Below are 17044 nucleotides of genomic sequence, written 5' to 3'. Positions count from 1 at the left end.
TGGTTGCGACTTCCCCTTTCCCACTCCCTGGCTAGGGAAGGGGGCACAGGCAGCCCGCCATGCCTGGGATGGAGAACAGCTCAGCTCAACACCTTTCCTAGATGACCACGTAGCAGAATGGGCAGGTCCTGGAAACCCATCCAGACCTCTCTAGGCTGCAAAGCAAAGGCTGGGAGAGATGCAATCCTGTTTCACTTTCCTTGCTGTAGGCCAGGGCTCTGATCAAGACACGCAGGATTGCAGCGGGGTAGGGTGAAAGGGAAGAGAGCCGCAAGGTCTACCTTGCTTCTTGCAAGTAACCTGCAGTCCCTGACGTGTTCCCTTTCTGCTTGGCTGCCAGGTTCAACCAGTGCTACGGAGTCCTGGGGGTGCTGGACCGCCTGCACGGCACGGACACGCTCTTCAAGCAAACCAAAGCCTACGAGAGGCACCAGGTCCTGCTGAGCCTCACGCCTCTCACAGAGAGCATTCCCGACGGGCCCAAAAAAGCCAAGTGACCCGCCTCCCCCCCGCCCGGTGATCACGAGAGCTAGCACCCATGATTATGCCAAATAATTTTCTAATGAGAAGCAGGTTATTGTTCTAAGTAACAAAGACAACATGGAACTGGGATCCATTGCCAGAGATTTGCGCTTGCTTCCCTTTGGTTCCCAGCAGCCTGGCATGCAGCGCTTAGCTCCAGGCAGCCGCCTCTGAGCCGGGCAGCCTCTGGGAGCACAGGGGTGTTTAGTTCCCTGGATCCAGCTGCCCCACACAGGCTCCATCCCAGCCCCACAGCAATGGCTGTTCAGATCTCCCTTCCCTGCACTCTTGGTTTTTAGAAAGCTGCTGCTTTTACAGGCCTTTTCAGCCCAGAGCTGCATCTCCCCTGCACTGCATGGGAAGTCACGGGGGATTCAGGAGCACAGCGCTGCTTTGATGCAGCCTGGCCCCATCTCATCCCAGCACGCTGGGCCTAGGTGAGTCGACCCGAACACCCCATGGAAACATGCTTGTGAGGCAATATGGCCTTCATCACCACTTCACCAGCACCACCCGCCCTGGGAGCTCAACCGCCCACAGTAGTTACTTTCCATACCTAGGACATAAGGGCTCCATGTGTCAAACCTTAACTGACCACCTGCGAGGGACAGGCCAAAGCCCCCCCATGCGGTACAGTGCTGAGCACTGGGCAGGCTTGTTTCAACAAGTAACGAGGAGGATGAAACCAGCATGCAAGCCACTGAGGGACCTTTCCAGAATGGACTGCTCACTCCATCCCACTGCGAATCACCTCAAAGCAGGCCCAGGGCACCCCCATGGTTGCACAGTTATATGCCTGGAGAAAGACTTTAAGGCAGCGTTTCTTAAATTTAAGACCCAGGAACACCAAACTTTTTTTTTTTTTTTAAAATGGGGAACACCAAGGTTTTTTTGGTTGAGAATGAATAATTAAAAAAAAGTCGGGGGGGGGGGGGGGGGGGAGAGAGAGAGAAGAGTCCAGGGAAGTTATTGAGCAAAAACAAAAAACAAGGTGGTCATTTTGTCACAGAACAGTTTAAGAAACACTGCTTTAAAGGAGAGCTCCCCCACCATTGCTTTGTTCAGTAGGGAAAGCAGTGAAACCCTGGGGAAAGAGGCCTCGCGTCAGAAAACCACTACACAATTGCGCATATTTGCTCAGTAGATTGTTTCAGGAGTGGGGAGTGCTGAAAGCCAGGCCTGAGGGGTGCTGGTAGAGCAGTAGAGGAGCCTACACCAGAAACAAAGAGACTAAGCAGGTCTATTACCAGAGCTCTTCTGCAGAGCTCGCATAGTGCCTCGCGGCAGTGTACTCATCAAATGCCGCAGTCTTACCTTTACAAGGATTTGTTCCACATGGGAAGTGTCTGCTCGGGGAGCAAGGGAGGTTGCGGGGGCAGGAGAGAGGCCGTACCACACTGTCTTTTGAGGTTTTTATTTTTATACATTTTTTTTGTATTAAAAAGGAAAAAGCATAATTACCACAAATTACAAAGGACTAAGCAGTACTAGAATAATGAATCACATCAGCCTAGAAAGCAGATACTCTGAATAATATTAATGTTATAATACAAGCTCTCATTCAAGTATTTTACATTTTTTTTGTCGTGGTTGTTTTTCCTCTTTTCCTTTTAAACGGGATGATGATCCTAGCACACGAGTCAAGATGATGTACTATCAACAGAAGATGGATCACATACAGCGGGTCGGATTAACAAGATTTTCCTCCCCAGTGATGAGTGGTCTGATAAGCCATTGGAAATTTGTCTCTACATTAAAAACGCAGCTGAAGAAGGTTGCAAGAAACACTTTGTCAGGGAGTAGAGGGAGGAGGTTGGGACAGACACAGAGCCCAGTTGGGAAGGGCAGCCCGATCAAACTAATACCCTCTTTTGTGCTGGCTGAGCAATTGGGCAGCTAGACAAGAAACACTGGCTCTATTGAAAGGCAGGTTATCCACAGCTTTGAGCAGCTCGGAGCAAGACCCGACACTGAAAAACCCTCCCTGCTCCAACCACGTCCAGTTAAAGCCGTGTCCATTTCCAAGTCAGAGTTCCATGGGCCAATGGGAGCACATTCCTCAGGGACCAACCAAGGCTGGGGTTGAAAAAGGGGGAGGGTTCAGCCGCCCTTTCCAGAGGCACACCACACTATGCCAGGAAGACTCCAATGAAATACCAGGCCCTCCCCCTCCCAAGGATATCATTGGTACAAGCCAACCTGTTCTATCCAACTGGTGCTCTGGAAGTGATGAGAAAAGTGGGAACGTACCACTGAGGAATAAAGTGGAGAGATTGGGGTGTTAGCAGAAATACATCTGACTTTTGACATGAAAGTGTCTATAAAAACCAAAATGGATAGGGTTAAGCCCATGCCCTTTCCCGCTCAGAGAGCTTCCAACAATAGGGTGTGCTGGTCACAGATACATCGGTCCTATGTTCAAGTGTCTTCAGAAAGTGAAGATGTAAACTACGCTTTGAAACGTTACCCCTAGAATTAAAAAAAAAGTCACTCCACCCAATCCACATCAGAGATGAAACTGTTTTCCAAAAACCCCCACTCTTCTCTATTATTATAGGAACTGGAAATTAAAACTAAACACTCAGTGAGGCATTTAACATTAGATGTAGCAACCCTCTCCTGTAAGAGCCTAACGTTGATTGCAAAAGAAAGCGAGCTACTGACGAATCCAAAGTCTGGGAGAAGAGATGCACAGAGGACATAGCATCGCAAACAGTTTGCTACATTTACAGAGGGGGCGGGGGTTGTGTGTGTGTGTGCGCGCGTACGTGCGCTTTGATAAAACAAAATAATGTCTCCAAGGCATTAACAGCTAAAAGGCTCCGCTCCGCATTGTCGTATTGAACACGTACAGAAGTATGGCAGAGTATTGAGGTTAATATGTCACTTGTTACAGTACAGTCAACCAACCAGAAGCAGAGTGAGTGAATACAGAACCTGGACAGACTCCAACGATTACAGATAACCACCTGGAGGGGGAACAAGCCATGAGGAGCAGACAGCAGCAGCACCTAGACACGTTTTCCATTTTTTAAAAAACCCACTCTGTGCAACCCCTGAACCACAGTGTTTTGGACCATGCCACAGCTACCTGTATGAGATAAGGACATCCCATGTGCAGGGCCCGAGAGAGGCGAGATGCACATGATTTAACACGCTTCTCCCATTTGGAATGGTACAGCCAACAGCATCCCCCCCTCGGCGGCGGTGGGGCAGACCAGGCTCTGCATTACCCCCTCAGTCTGCGCCAGCCTGAAGATGGATGGTGGCTTCCTACTCATAAGGAGCAGTTCAGTAGCAGACATGGCAGCTGAAAGCTGCAAAACCGATCGGCACGTGAGAACCATTTTTTTAAGGAGGTGGGATGGTCAAGATGGACCCACCGGACTAGAAGGGAGGTCAAGTTCCTCGCCAGAAAGTGGTGATGAGGGGGAGGAAATAAACCAATTCAAACGTCAGACTGTTTGCTCTTTTCTAGAAGGAAAGTGTATTTCGACCGCTGTCTCCCCTCCTCAGAGGCACGTTAGGCTGCATGCAGCCCTCCAGCTACAGATACAGTCCGTACAGCAGAAGTGGGGCTCACTTCGCTTCGGGCAGCCGTGTCTGGAGACTCCTGCGCCATAAGGCATGGCAGACCTCTCTCCAAGGTCACCACGGTGGCGAGGTGCTGCGGGGCTCTACGCTGGTGAACCTACGCGACAAACCCTACGTAGGCAGCCCTCATCTGAACAGCGCCCAAGACTCGTACGTCTGGTCCATTGCTAGATGGTCCTCCCTTTGGAGCATGGTGTACGCTGTCAACAGCAAGAGGCTGAAATGGGATCTGGTTGCCCGAGTTGATTTCAGTTTTCAAGAGCACACGCAGGATGAAATTATCGAGTACATTTCTGCATCCCCCCCTTCCCCAGGTAGCTGGGCCTGCATCACACAGCAATGTGCAAAGAGCTCACTCGTGACCCTGTTGTGATCTGCCACAATTCAACCGCATGTCAGTCTAGCCCGGCGGCACCACTCTCCGGGCACGCTTCCCAGGCCAGCAACAAACCGCTGAGCTGCATGGGAAACCAACTGCTCTGGGCTGAAGTTGGAGAGGGCACCACACCAAACAGACTGAACGGCAGTTTGGCTCTCTCGTGTGCTCCTGGGCACCTCTGCCATCCAATGGCTCCTTTAGCCTGTCGGTTTCACAAGCAAGCATTCCTCCAGGCGAGCCCGCTTTTCCTAGTTCCCCAGCTGGAACCAGCTGTCTTCATCCTGACCACTCAAAGAGAGCCCCCGCCCCCAACAACAGAGAGAGCTGCATCTCCTGTCACGCCGCAGTATCCTCCAGGCCCCAGCACCCCAACCGAAAGCCCCGCACACCCACAATATGAAGGGTCTGGCTCCAGCTCACAAGACTAGGGAAAGTCAAAGCCAAGGCTGAAAAGTCAGCGCTGGTGGCCAGCTGGAGACTCCTGTGCTATCCCAGACAGCGGAGAAAGGCGACGACTCTGGAACAGGCCTCTGTGCTTACATCAGGCCTTGAGGTGATTCCCATGAGCAGGCCGGCGCTTCAGTTGTGGAACAACAGGATTTTGATTTGTGGGAACAGAGTATCAACCACTCAGAGCCTAGCCAAGGGCCCTAACTGGAACTGGAGACAGAAGTCGTCTCAACCAACCAGCATCTTAGCCCCCCATGTCTCCCCCAAGAGCAGCAAGTTTTATGCAGAGAAGCTGGTTCTTTCGCCGGACAGGGCCTACGAACAGCTTCCGGGCCTCTCGCCACCCACTTTGGGCAAAGCCAACGCCCAGCAGCAGCAAACACGGCCCTCTGGCTGACCCACTCCAGCTGGCATGGCTGCCCTTCCTGTTTGCGCAGGGCAGGATGTTCTGCTACTAAGCAGCATGCAAGCCCTAGACACGCCACCACCGCCAGGAGCAGTGGGCGCAGCACCCAGGGAAGCACGCAGGGGCAGCCCTCACGGCCAGTTGGGTACAGCCCCCTCCCCTCCTGGGGAACGGGCTGCCGCCTTCAAATCTGAGTTCCGGGATACCGCCAGTCCTTCCACCGTACCACTTCAGCCCTGACTGCTCCCCAGCGGGCGTGGCCTTTGCCTGGGAGAACGAGGATTGGCCCCCCCAAAGCCGTCTCATGCTGCACCTGGGAGTCTGACCAACGCCCTGTGCCGCTGGGCTCAAGCCCGCACAGCCTAGGGCTTCGCAACCGCTGCACGGCCTTGCCGGGCACCCGAAGAGGCCTGAAGGCACCAATCTACAGACACCACATTTCACAGGCAGCCTCCTGACTCGAGACCGTCCCCACACGTTGCATGAGGCAGCCCGTAAGACGGCTTTCTCCACATCCGCCTTCCCCAGCCACGTTCGCGTGCTCTGGGGCCCTCGCATCTCTCAGCTCCGTGCCTCCCCTTCTCCAGAAGTCAGCCCGGCCGCCCAGCCCTGCGCCTCCCCTACCCCCCCAGCCAACCGAGCACCCCGATAACCCCGCCCTGTGCTGCCCCCGGCTTGCCGGACCAGTGGGAGGAACGAATGACAGTGCACCTGTGAGTCAGAGAGGCAATAGCACATCCAGTCGCTGTAGCAGGAAGGACACTACAACAGTATATACACATGACGTCGGCTTCAACTACTTAGGCTATTAAGTCTTAGATTAAACTGCATCAGCACCGCTTCCTCTCCGCAGCAGGGCCCACAGCCTGCCTCCGGAGCCGGGCGGGGCCCGAGACCCGGGGTGGGTCGTAGGTCTCAGCAGCAGGAAGCAGCTATGGGAGCACTGTAAATGCAACCGAATTGCCTGGGAGATCGCCAGCCGGTCCCAGCAGAGTCTCACAAAGAGGCGGTTACAGAGGCGCTCCTGCTGCTCGGCCGGTGACGCGTCGCCCGGCCACCACACCCCGAGGAAGTCAGGCAGGTCTTGCAACTCCTACTCCACAATAAGGCAACTTTTTTGTGTGGGGTTTTTTTTTTTTTAAACAATTATTTTCAAGGAAGAAAGCCAAGGGACAGCAGTCTGCGTAGAGAGGGGCTGTGTCTTTTTTTGTGTTTTTTAAAAAGGGAGAGGAAGAGAGCTCCTCCTAGTGCAGCCAGCGTTCCTGCACGAGCCCACGGCTCCCACCCTCGCTGTCCTCGCACAGGAGAGTCAAATGAGCCCGTCGGGATGCCTGGTCAAGGTCCTTTGGTTGGCTTCCACTGTCCGTGATGGAAGGGTACGTCGGGTAGAGGGGAATCCATCCCGGCAAATGGAGCTGGTGGGAAGAGGGGCAAATACAATCAATCGAGTCCTTCTGTATCGGTTGGGGCTGGGTTTTCGTTAACGCGTCGTTGTATCCGGAATGGGAGAAGTCAGCCGGGTCGGGGATCGGCTGTTCCGTAGGGCGTCCGCAGGCACCGGGGAGATGCAGGCCAGTCTGCGCGGAACCGCACCGATTTCGGAGCAGGCTGCATAGCTGATCCAAAGGGATGCGTGTCCGGGGGAAGAGGGGCTGCGTAGTGCAGTGATTTTGGTAAATCCAGACGAGCTATCAATAATTTAAAACTTGATATATATATTTATATATATATATATTTATATAATAAAAAAAATATCTTCCCCTTCCCAACCCATCCAGAAAGAAGCTAAGACAAAAGTGGGGGCGGAGGGGTGGGGTCCAGCGCCGTCAGCAAGCAAAGGCTCCTGGTCGGATGGGGATCGTCTTGTTTTCCAGCCACGAGAGATGGTGTGCGTTGAAGTTTCCCCAGCAGCCTATTCTTGGATACCCACGTTTCAACTCCCTGCCTGTCCCTCCCCACCGCGTTTCGTCCCTCCCCCGGTCAAAACTCCCCCTCAACCCACCCGTTCCCCAAAAGGAAGCGAAGCTCCAGCTTCTCTACTTCCCCAGTGTTTGAGATTCCGCCGCCGCGGTGGCGAGGGCAGGGTGGCTCAGGTTTTTGGCATCCTCTCTCGCAGGCTGGCTGGACGAGGCGTGGGCTTGGCTGGATGGGGACTGGCTGACGGGCTTGCTGGAAGACTGGGATGGGTAGCGCTTCCTTCCCTCTCCTCCCGCCGTCGACGGGAATCTCTTCGGACCGCCTTCCTCGCCCATGGGCGGCTGGAAGAGAAACAGCTTTGGGGTCAGAGCAGCCCTCTCCAAGTGAGCCCCCCGCAGGCATGTGAGCGGGATTGCACCAGGAGCGCAGCCCGGCCTCCCGTCTGCACCTGGACCCCAGGGAACAAGGGAAGCAGGGGGGGGGGGGGGGGTTAACCTTGGCTCAGCCTCCCCACCCATCCGAGCAGGGGTTTGGGGAGGGCCGCACATAGGCTGCACCAGAGAGCCAGAGGGAAGAATTCTCCCGGGGCAGACAGGCTCCAGGACCGTGTACTGAGTCCCTGGCTGAGTCCCTTTGGCCTCCCTTCCGTGCTAGGATCCTGAACCCTCACCAAAGGAGGCAGCCGCTCGAACCGGCTTGGGGCTCCTAGGGGAAAGCTCGTGCCAAGGTGCTTAATCCCTAAGCCCGGCGGATTAGCTCCGGGAGAGGAACCCTCAGGAGCTAGGGCAGGGGCGCCAGCCGGCAGCTACGGAGGGGAACTAGCCAGGCTCAAGGGCAGGGTGAGCCTTCCTGGCTCCCCCACAGGAGACCCGTCCCTCCAGAGCTCACCTACCGCTGGCTGTTCTCCTGCCCTGCCCAGCTCCACCGCCCCCACGCGCCCCGCTCAGCCTCCGCCCTCCCCCCAGCTCCACGTTCATTGAAACTCTCCTGCACTGCCGCTCAGCTGCGCCTCAAGCCCTGACTCACGGGCTGGTGGGGCGAAAACTCCACCTTGCTCCTGCTGGACGGAGCGCACCCCCAGCCTCAGCCACCCACAGGCCAGCTACAAAGAGCACAAGGGCCCTGCTCCTCTCCCCCAGGGAAGCAATTTGGGGTGGCCGGAGGGCAAACCCAAGCGACACCCCACTCCCATGGCGACAGTAACAAGGGAAGAGCCCCCAGTTCAGGGGCCTCTGGTCCCCCACCCAGCTGCACCTCCACACGCCGGCGGGTGTCGCTGCGGATTGGTTTTGTCTCCGCAAATCTAAACCAGGCCCAATTCCATCTCAACTGCCCCCCACCCGCCCCCGCCCCGCCCTGGGAGGAGTGGCCAGATACTGGGATAGGAGTGGGGGGGAGGGGGCGAGGAGCAGAGCGGGGGCCAGCCCCGGCGCCTACTCACGTCCACTCGGAAGTCCTCGAGGCGCCGGAACTTGCTGAGGTATTCCTGCAGCTTGCGAGCAATGTCCAGGTTTTTGGCTTTGGAATATTTTAAAAAGGCCCAAAACTTTTCCAGCCCGTAGAGCTGCCCTGTTAGGAAACAGCAGGCGCCAGTCACTAGAGCTGTCCCCCGCCCCACGAGCACCCTCTCCGCCCGGGCTCCCTGCGGCACGCCGGGACTGCCAGCCTGTAGCCACGAGGCACCAGCCCGGCGGGCGCGGAGCCTCAACAGGCCTCAGGCCTGGCGCAGCGGCCGCCCAGCACCAAGAGCATGCCCTGACGTCAAGGCACGGGGGGCTGTCTGCTTCCCAGAGGCCACCAGGGGCGGGGAGTGCAGCCGCGCCGGGAAAGGGTCCCTCCTGGACGTCACCAGCTCTGGGAGACGGGGCGTGGCCGGGGCAGCGACTAGCTCTGCCTGCCGGGGCCGGGGAACTGCTCAGCCCAAGGGTCCCGACGCAGCTGGGGTCCCACGTGCTCCGCCCCACTCCCACAGCGACCCCAGGGCACGGCTGGGGAAGGGGCAGGGAGCGGCGGAAGGAACCACCCACCGGCTTCGTAATCCTTGATGGTTTCTTCTTGGAAATCCTTAAAGATGTCAGGCCGGAATTTCTTCTCCAGCCCGTAGCTGTAGTATCGGAAAAGGCACTCCAGGCCGTACCTGCAAAACACAGCAGCCAGCCCCGCTCCTGAGCGCCGCCTGCAGACAGGGCCCCCGCCCCACGTCAGCCGGGAACGGCCCCTCTCCCAGGGCCAGGAGCGCACCAGGACACACCCCGGCTTCTGCGAGCAGCAGAGGGGAAGCGTCTCCCCCCAGGCCGCTCACATCCTCAGTGTAGCCCTGAGGTCACGCCGGAGCTCCCTCTTCTCCGAGACCAGCCAGCCTCGGCCCCCCAGCCTCACGACCGGCCTGTCCTGCCCCCCCTCCCCACGGCGGCCACTGCCCTACCTGTATCCCTCCTTCGCGTCTTCCAAAGCCAGCTGCTTGAACTCCTCGTACATTTTCTTGTTGAAGTGATCGCGGAGGAAAAAGGACCAAAACCGGAAGAGCGTGTTCATCTCCTGGGACTGGCCGATGCCCAGGCGTTTCCGCTCTGCGTGGGCAGAAGGAAAGCGGTGACTTGGGGTGCTTGGACAGCCTGCTACGGAGCAGGGGCACAGAGAGGAGGATTCTCTGAATTCGCCAGCCCTACAGTAACCCCCGCCCCACAGCCAGACCCATCTCGCCTATGGCCCGGCTCCCCACAGTAGCCAATGCCAGATGCCTCAGAAGGAACAATCAGAGCAGGCAGTCACCAGGTGATCCCTCCCATCGTCCATTCCCAGCTTCTGGAAAGCGAGGCTAGGGACACTTCAGAGCCATCGGTGGACCAGGGACTTACCTAGTACTTTTTTGAACCTTGTTATAGTCCTGGCTTTCACATCATCCTGTGGCAAGGAGTTCCACAGGTTGACTACGCATTGTTGCTGCTAGTTGCTCTAAGTTCCCCAACACCAGTCCTCCCTGCGTGCCTCAAGATGGAATGCCAGCTACCGGGTGCCCTTTCTAGGCTCCAATGCAGGGTCAAGAGGGTTACTTCCAACATGCCTGCACTGGGTGAGCGACCAGTGGTGTCTATTGCCCCAACAGAGGGAGTACAGCAGCAGGACGACGTGTTCGCCTGTGACCTGTGCCACTAGCGCGTGCTGCTGCAGGAGCCCCGGGACGAGCTCCGCCGGGCCTCCCCTCACCCACCGTTAAGGCAGCGCCGACGGTACTTGTGGTACACGTGTTGCGTGAAGCCGTTCTCCTTGAGCAGCTCGTGGGAGGGATGCTGGAACTTGGGCAGCGACTGGGGGGTGCAGCCGTAGCTCCCCACTGCCGGGGTTCCTTCCGAGGGGCTGGAGCTGAGCACAAGACACGCCCGTCAAACCGCCTGCCCTTCCTCGGGCACCGGCTGAGCGGCGGCAGCCGAGGGGGAGGGCGCCTGGGGTGGCAGCCGAGGGCGGGGAGGGGGTCCGGGGGCAGGAAGGAAAGCAGGGCTCTGATGGTCTGCACCATCGCCCCCTGCACATGCTCCTCAGGCCTGGCCCGGTGTCTGGCCCAGAAACCAAGACAGCGCAGAGACGTACAGGCCCCAGGGATGGGGGCCCTGGGGCTAGCAGGGCCCTGCCACGCACACACGGCGGGTTAGCTCCCTACACGCCCTCAACTGTCCACCACAGAGGGGGGAACAACTCTCCTCCTCCCCTTCAGATGGAGCCCAACCCGGCCACCAGCCTCCTGCCGGGGCAGCTCAGCGAGACGGGCGAGGGACGAGCCCGCTAACCCAGCCAGTCGCCAGGCTCGCCTGCCGCACCAGGGCCGGACAGCGCCTCCCCTCCCCCCCCCAGGTCTCTCGCTGCCCCCCCATACCTGATGGAGGCCGTGCGGGGCCTGTGCTCCCGGGAGTCCATCACCCAGCCAACGTGACATTCCATGGGGGGGTTGGAGCTGTGCCGCGTCTTCCTCTTCCGCGGGGTCTGCGGGAGTCAGCAGCGTGAGCATCTTGGCTCCAGCCCCGCGCACCGCCCCCTCCCCCCCAGCCACCCCCGCCATCTCACCTTGGCGTCTATCGTCCTGCCCTCCTTCACCACGGGGTAGAAGCGGGGCGTCTGCGTCGGGTCCTTCAGCTGGGGCGTGCGGGGCGTGCGGGGGGTGCGGGCGCTGCGATAGTTGGGCGATTCTGGCACGGTGGTTGGCAGCGACCGGGCGATGGTCGAAGGCTCCGGGACGCCGAATAGCTTATTGGCCAAAGCGTCCGTAGGGACTGCGGGGAGGAGGGGGCGGGAACACCCCAGAAAGCAGCTCAGCCCCAGCACTGGCAGGGGGCGAGAACCACTGGGGGGAGGGGGGAGCTAGGACACTCCCGGTTTCTCAGCATGCTGCAGACGGTGACAGGCTGCGGGGGGCAGGGGTGCACAGCCCTGCCCCCCACTCGACATCCCTGGGCAGGGGGGCTGGCAACGCCCCCCATGGGGTCCCTGGCGCACTGGGCTTGGCAGCGACCGCAACAATCCCTCCTGGAGCGCCGGCTGCTCCGCCTCCAGCAGGGGACGGGCAGAGCCTGCACACCTGGGGGTACCTGCTCGACGGGGGCCCCCCTTCTCCCATGGCGGCTACCGGAGCGGCTAAGGCTGGGGTGCTCCCGGCCAGGCACCTCCCCCCCAAGCCGGTCCCGCTCAGCGCCCCGCCCCCTACCTTGCTGGAACCTGGGGGGCCCAGGCGGGACTTCCTGGTTTGGATCAACGGGGGGCTCCGGGGTCAGCGTATCGAACTGCTCCCGGCTGATCATATTGACCTTCTTGAAGTTCTCAACTTCTTGCTGCACGTGAAGACAGAGAGGCTGGAGCTGCCGGCCCAGCGGCCCTGCCCGCGGCGGGACGGCTCGGCCCGACTCCCCGCCCGGCCTAAGCCGGCGCAGCACCTGCGGTTCAAGCCCCGTCGTGCGGCGCCCTCCCCCACCCGGCACAGCACCACGGCCCTCCCCCCGTGGTGACTGGCGACAGGCCAGGCCGGTGGGTGGCAGAGGGCACCCAGTAAGTCTAGGGAAGGACTCTGCACAGTAGCCCCTCGGGTTCTAGGCTCCAGCTGTGGAAACTCCCCCAACTTCTGGCCTGGCCATTGTTCAGCCCGGGCCCCAGGAAAGGCCGGGCTGGCGCACAGAGCGTTTAACCCAGGCCAGCCGACGCCTGGGACGCTGAGCGGGGCCAGCGGGAAGCTAGAGCGCGGGAGCTCCTGCGCTGTGGTCTGTGTCCTCCCCCCACCCCCTGCGGCATCCTAGCCGCGCTGGGACCCGCCTTCCCCTCGTAGGAACGGTCCCCCCCCCCCCCCGGGCTGCCAGGGCAGCTGCTGCGCTCTCGGAAGCTGGGGAGAGCCATGCACGGGCAGTTCCCAGCAGTTCCACCCGACGCGCAATTCTGCTGCAGCGTCATCTGCAGAGGCCGCAGCGTCCTGGAAGCAGAGCGACTTCAGCCCAGCAGCCGCCCCCTGCTCCGGAACGGCGCGAGTCACACCGGCCTCGGTGCGCAGGCTCCCCACCCGGGGACGGCTACGCCGGGACACCTCCCCGAGCAGGCCAGCCCCAAGGGCCCGTTTACGCCGCCAGAGGACAAGCCGCGCCAGGAAGCCTGCGACAGACTCCGAGGGGCAGGCCACTGGCGTCCGGGGGGCAAGGCAGAGCGGGATGGGAGGGAGCCATCCCCACGCAAAGCGATGGGCCGGCAAGTCAGAGACTGGAGCACGGGGGCGGCATGAACAGAGGCAGAAGCAGCCGGGGGAGGAGAAGGCGCAGCGCAGGAAGGAAACAAGGCAGAGCCTGGGGGTGGGGGCCAGGAGCACAAATCGGCTGCAGGTCGAGCCAGAAGGGGGGACAGGCCCCACGTGGCAGGAAGGGGAGAGGGACGGGGGCATTTCCCGCCACGGTGTCGTGCTACCACGGGAGGAAAGGGAGCCCCGAGCCCCTCCAGGGCACGCTGGGGACCAGGCTATGCAAGCCGTGCCCACGTGCTCCTGTTTGGCGGGTAGGAGCCCCGGCTCCGGCACGGTCAGCAGGAAACCTTCCGCGGGTTCCCTCGCCCGCTCCTGACTTGGGCTTGCCAAGGCTGGGCTGCCCGAGTTTAAACCAGCGCAGGCCACTGCCTGGGCCGCGCCGTCTCAGTCCGACCCGGGTTTATCCCGGCTTAGCAGGAGCTGGCTCGGAAGAGGAGCAAGTGCACCTGACACGAGCCAGCGACTCCGCCACGTCCTCGTCTGGGGCTCACGGAGCCGGGCTCCGGCTCTCACCTTGATCTGCGAGTACTCGGGCTCAAACTGCTCCGTCCACAGGTCCTGCTCGTAGTAATAGAGTCCGTCGTTGATGACCTTGGCGAGCTCGGAGCTCATTTTCGCCCGGGAGGTGTGATTGCCCGTGCGGTCCCCGCCCGGGTGCCGGCGCAGGTACGGGGGCGTCTGCGTCACAATCAGGATCTTGTTCACGTCCCGGTCGTCGATCTCGTAGTCCGAATCCTCGTCCGACCAGTCGGTGAAGGTGTTCTTGCGGCCGTCTATCTGCTCCATCTCCTCGTCAAACAGGAAGTCCAGCTCCTCGGGTTCGTCTTGGTCCTTCAGCTTCGGCGGCGCCTTCGACTCCTCCGCTTTCTGAAGGCAAACAGAGGAGATGAGCCGGGCTCCAGCGGAACAGCCGTTTCCCAGATCCCAAGCCAGGGAGAACGGGACATTTCTGCCCTGGCTGGTTCGGCCTGGAGCCCGCAGACCCCGGCGCTGACCCACACGGCGGGACCCTGCGGAACTCACCGCAGCAGGTTTGGGGCTGCTTCAGCTCCCAAGGCTGCGCGAGTGAGGGGACGGGATGGGGCGAGAGAGAACAAGGAAGCCCCCCAAAATGGAAAGCCGGGCGGCCGTGCAATTAAGCCCCATGCAGGGGGTCAGGGACCCCTCCTCACCAGCCCCAACCTCCTGCCCTTCCCCGTCCTGAGCACCTTCCTCCCCCGAAGTCTTCATATCGGGCCCCATCCCAGAGCCCACCCCCCTGCCCAGAGCCTGTCCACCTCCTTCCCTTTGACCCAGAGCCCTCCCAAACCTGGAGCCCCCCCCCCCGAAGCTCCTTATCTCCAGGCCTGAGCCCCCTCCCCAGCTCAAAACCCCCGGTCCGTCCCCCGCCACACGAATTTGTAACGTGCACCAACGTGGAGCAGGGACGTAAAATCCCGGTTCAAGAGTTAAACGTCCCAGATAACGGGAGACCCACCGGCCACCCCGCGGCTGGACTGCAGACCTGCCCCCGGCAATGGGGGGCGAGGGAGCTGCTCTGACCAGGCCAGGCCATAGGCGGGGTGGGGGTCGGGGCTGTTCCAAGCAGCCCTCCCCCCCAGTTAACTGGTCCCGCTGGGAAGCGGCCAGTAAGGGGCGCGCTTGCTGGGTAGCGGTTAACCCTTTACATCCCTAACATGGCGGTGACACGGCACCTCCACACGGTGCCCATGACCGATCCATTGGGCTCGGCGGGGACACAGGAAGCCACCACGGGAGTCAGGTCCCCAGAGGCCGGTTCAATACCCCGCTCCTGGCCGGACATCGCCAGCAAACACCAGGCCTTCCCCAGGCACGGCCCAGCTCCCTCGCCCCCCCGGCAGGCTCACGGTTCAGCCGGCTACGGGGCCAGAGCCACACCCACGCCAAGCACCTTGGGTCTGGCTGGAGAAGGCCGAGGCCTCTTCTTCACTTCAATCCACGTCTCCGAATCCAGATCCGGCAGGCTGGCCGACAGGCCTTTGGGCATCGTCTTCAGGTTACTGACCTCCTCGGGCTTGCTGGGCCCAGGGCTGGCGGAGCGGGGAGACCCGGGGGCAGACTCTAGACCCGGCCCGGGGCAGACACGTTTTTCAGCCATGGTGGGGAAACATGTGCGCGCGCGGCCACACCCACCCACCCACACCGGGGGAGCACGTTCTTCCCAACCCCCCCGGAAAGCTGGCCCAGAGGCAAAGCCCTAGCCAGAGAGGCGAGGAGAGAGCTGCCAAGGGGATGGCTCGTGCCGAAGCAGGACTGCCCGAGGCCGCCACGGCTGGGCAGCAAACTGCGCCGTTCGAAGCCCCCCGGGGACGGGAACTCTCGCTCGCCGCCGAGTCTAGGCAGCCCTGAGACATCTCGCCCCACGGCAGGGCCTCTAGGGGACAATGGCAGAAACAGGGCCCCGTGTGGGGCTGGAGCCGCTCCTGGGCACCGGGTAACCGGTTAGTCAGTCACGTCCCTCGCCACGAGTTCACAGCGGCCCTGCTCCGCTTCCCTGCGCCCTCGTTCTCCAGGGGGGGCGGGGCCAGAAGGGCCGAGGGGCGCAGAGTCGCTTCAGAGGCCTGGCCCATCTGAACGGGCGTTCCCAAGCGCCCCCGCCCTGCCCCCAGGGACACCGCCGTGCCGCGGGACTGGGCCCCGGCCTCCCTCAGGCACCTGCCAACCACTCGCCCACCAGGGCTGAGCCCTTGGGGAGCTCAGCCAAGAGCCGGAGCAGCTGGGAGGCCGGGCCCTGGCTCCTCACCGGAGGACCTGCTGGGCAGGGCAGGGACCAGAGACACTTGCGGCCCTACTGGGAGCGCTGACCCAAGCGCCAACGGCCAACCCAGCCCCAGAGCACTCCTCGCCCGCCCCCGGAAAGCCCCCAAGCGACCAAACCCTCCAACTCCTGCTCCCAGCAAGGGGCCCCCGGCGCCCCCCTTACCCGTCTCCTTCTGGAAGCTCTGCCGGGGGACGAACTCGGGGCAGTTGATGAGCTGAGAGAAGTCGGTCTGCGTGGAGTCCGCCATGGGGGGGCCGGGGAGAGGCCATTTCTCCGGCTGCTCCTTCCTCCTGATCTTCTGGTCCACGATCTCCACCACCTTGCTGTCCTTCAGAGCCTGGGGGCCAAGGCCGCAGAGCGGCGGTAAGTCGGCAGCCGGGGACCCCAGCGGGGCGGCGCCGGAGCCCGGCCGGAGGGGAGCTCTGCCCGGCTAAAGCCCTCACCTTCACAATGAGGCCGACGTCCGTGGTCAGGGCCTGCACCCGGTGGAAGCTGGCGATCAGGGTGATGGGGAGGAAGCCGTCCGTGTCCATCTTGCGCCGCAGGAAGAAATCCCGCTCCAGGTTGTCCACGCTGAAGTAGTACTCGCTGCGCCCCGAGGGGGGAGGGACAGGACCGTCAGCCCCCCGGGAGCCCCGCGCCCCAGCCTGCCCCGTGCCAGCGAGGGACAGAGGCGCCCTGGGAGCCCGGGGCCCAGGAAGTGCAGCGTGATGCTGGAGCCAGCCCCATGTGGCCATGGGCTGAGCCAATCGCTTGGGCCGAGCCAAGCGCTCTCGGGGGGGGGGCCCACCGGCTCGTGCGTCTCCCCAAGGGGGGCGGGGCCCAGGCAAAGGCACCACCCTTCTGCGGCGCCGCCCCACGGCCGGACCCTCCCGGGGGGGTGGAAGGGGGTGCACGGCGACCCAACCCCTCCCCCGACCTAACCCCTCCCCCCACGAAAGAGCCCGGTCGGGTCCATGGGGTGGGAGAGGATGGAGCCGTTCCAGGCACACCTCAAAATGGCCGCCACCTTAAAAGGGGCAATGCCTGCTCTGCTCTTAAAAGGGCACAGGACCAGAGAGCGGGCAGAGACCTCAGGAGTCAGAGTCCAGGCAGGGCCAACCCCAACTCCATCCTCCCAGCCACGGCCCTGTCAAGCCAGGACTCAAACACCTCTAGGGATGGAGATTCCACCCCCTCCCCAGGGAACCCAGCCCAGGGCCCCCCCCCTCCTGGGGAAATCGTTTT

At 61.3% G+C, this 17044-nt stretch overlaps 2 protein-coding genes across 7 annotated transcripts in view; one reads left to right on the top strand and one right to left on the bottom strand.

The window, feature by feature from the left end:
• The window catches only part of FAXDC2 (fatty acid hydroxylase domain containing 2), a 28683-nt gene extending 27306 nt beyond the window's left edge, over window positions 1-1377 (top strand). For all 5 annotated transcript variants that reach the window (XM_075900604.1, XM_075900606.1, XM_075900605.1 and 2 more), the window contains exon 10: window positions 341-1377. In XM_075900604.1, the coding sequence (XP_075756719.1) occupies window positions 341-497 (157 nt within the window). In that variant the 3' untranslated portion in view covers window positions 498-1377. The remainder of the gene's footprint in view (window positions 1-340) is intronic.
• Window positions 1378-1920: 543 nt separating this feature from the next.
• LARP1 (La ribonucleoprotein 1, translational regulator) overlaps window positions 1921-17044 on the bottom strand; it is a 71555-nt gene continuing 56431 nt past the window's right edge. For both annotated transcript variants that reach the window (XM_075900602.1, XM_075900603.1), the window contains exons 8-19: window positions 16261-16405; window positions 15980-16154; window positions 14948-15117; window positions 13549-13902; window positions 11965-12088; window positions 11328-11533; window positions 11140-11246; window positions 10480-10631; window positions 9694-9838; window positions 9296-9405; window positions 8710-8837; window positions 1921-7609 (exon numbers count right to left, since the gene is read on the bottom strand). In XM_075900602.1, the coding sequence (XP_075756717.1) occupies window positions 7388-7609; window positions 8710-8837; window positions 9296-9405; window positions 9694-9838; window positions 10480-10631; window positions 11140-11246; window positions 11328-11533; window positions 11965-12088; window positions 13549-13902; window positions 14948-15117; window positions 15980-16154; window positions 16261-16405 (2038 nt within the window). In that variant the 3' untranslated portion in view covers window positions 1921-7387. The remainder of the gene's footprint in view (window positions 7610-8709; window positions 8838-9295; window positions 9406-9693; window positions 9839-10479; window positions 10632-11139; window positions 11247-11327; window positions 11534-11964; window positions 12089-13548; window positions 13903-14947; window positions 15118-15979; window positions 16155-16260; window positions 16406-17044) is intronic.

This window comes from Pelodiscus sinensis, chromosome 17, assembly GCF_049634645.1.
Source record: "Pelodiscus sinensis isolate JC-2024 chromosome 17, ASM4963464v1, whole genome shotgun sequence".
In the NCBI taxonomy this organism is placed as follows: Eukaryota; Metazoa; Chordata; order Testudines; family Trionychidae; genus Pelodiscus; species Pelodiscus sinensis.
The sequence above is the reverse complement of the archived record's forward strand: the minus strand, read 5'-3'. Positions and strand labels throughout refer to the sequence as shown.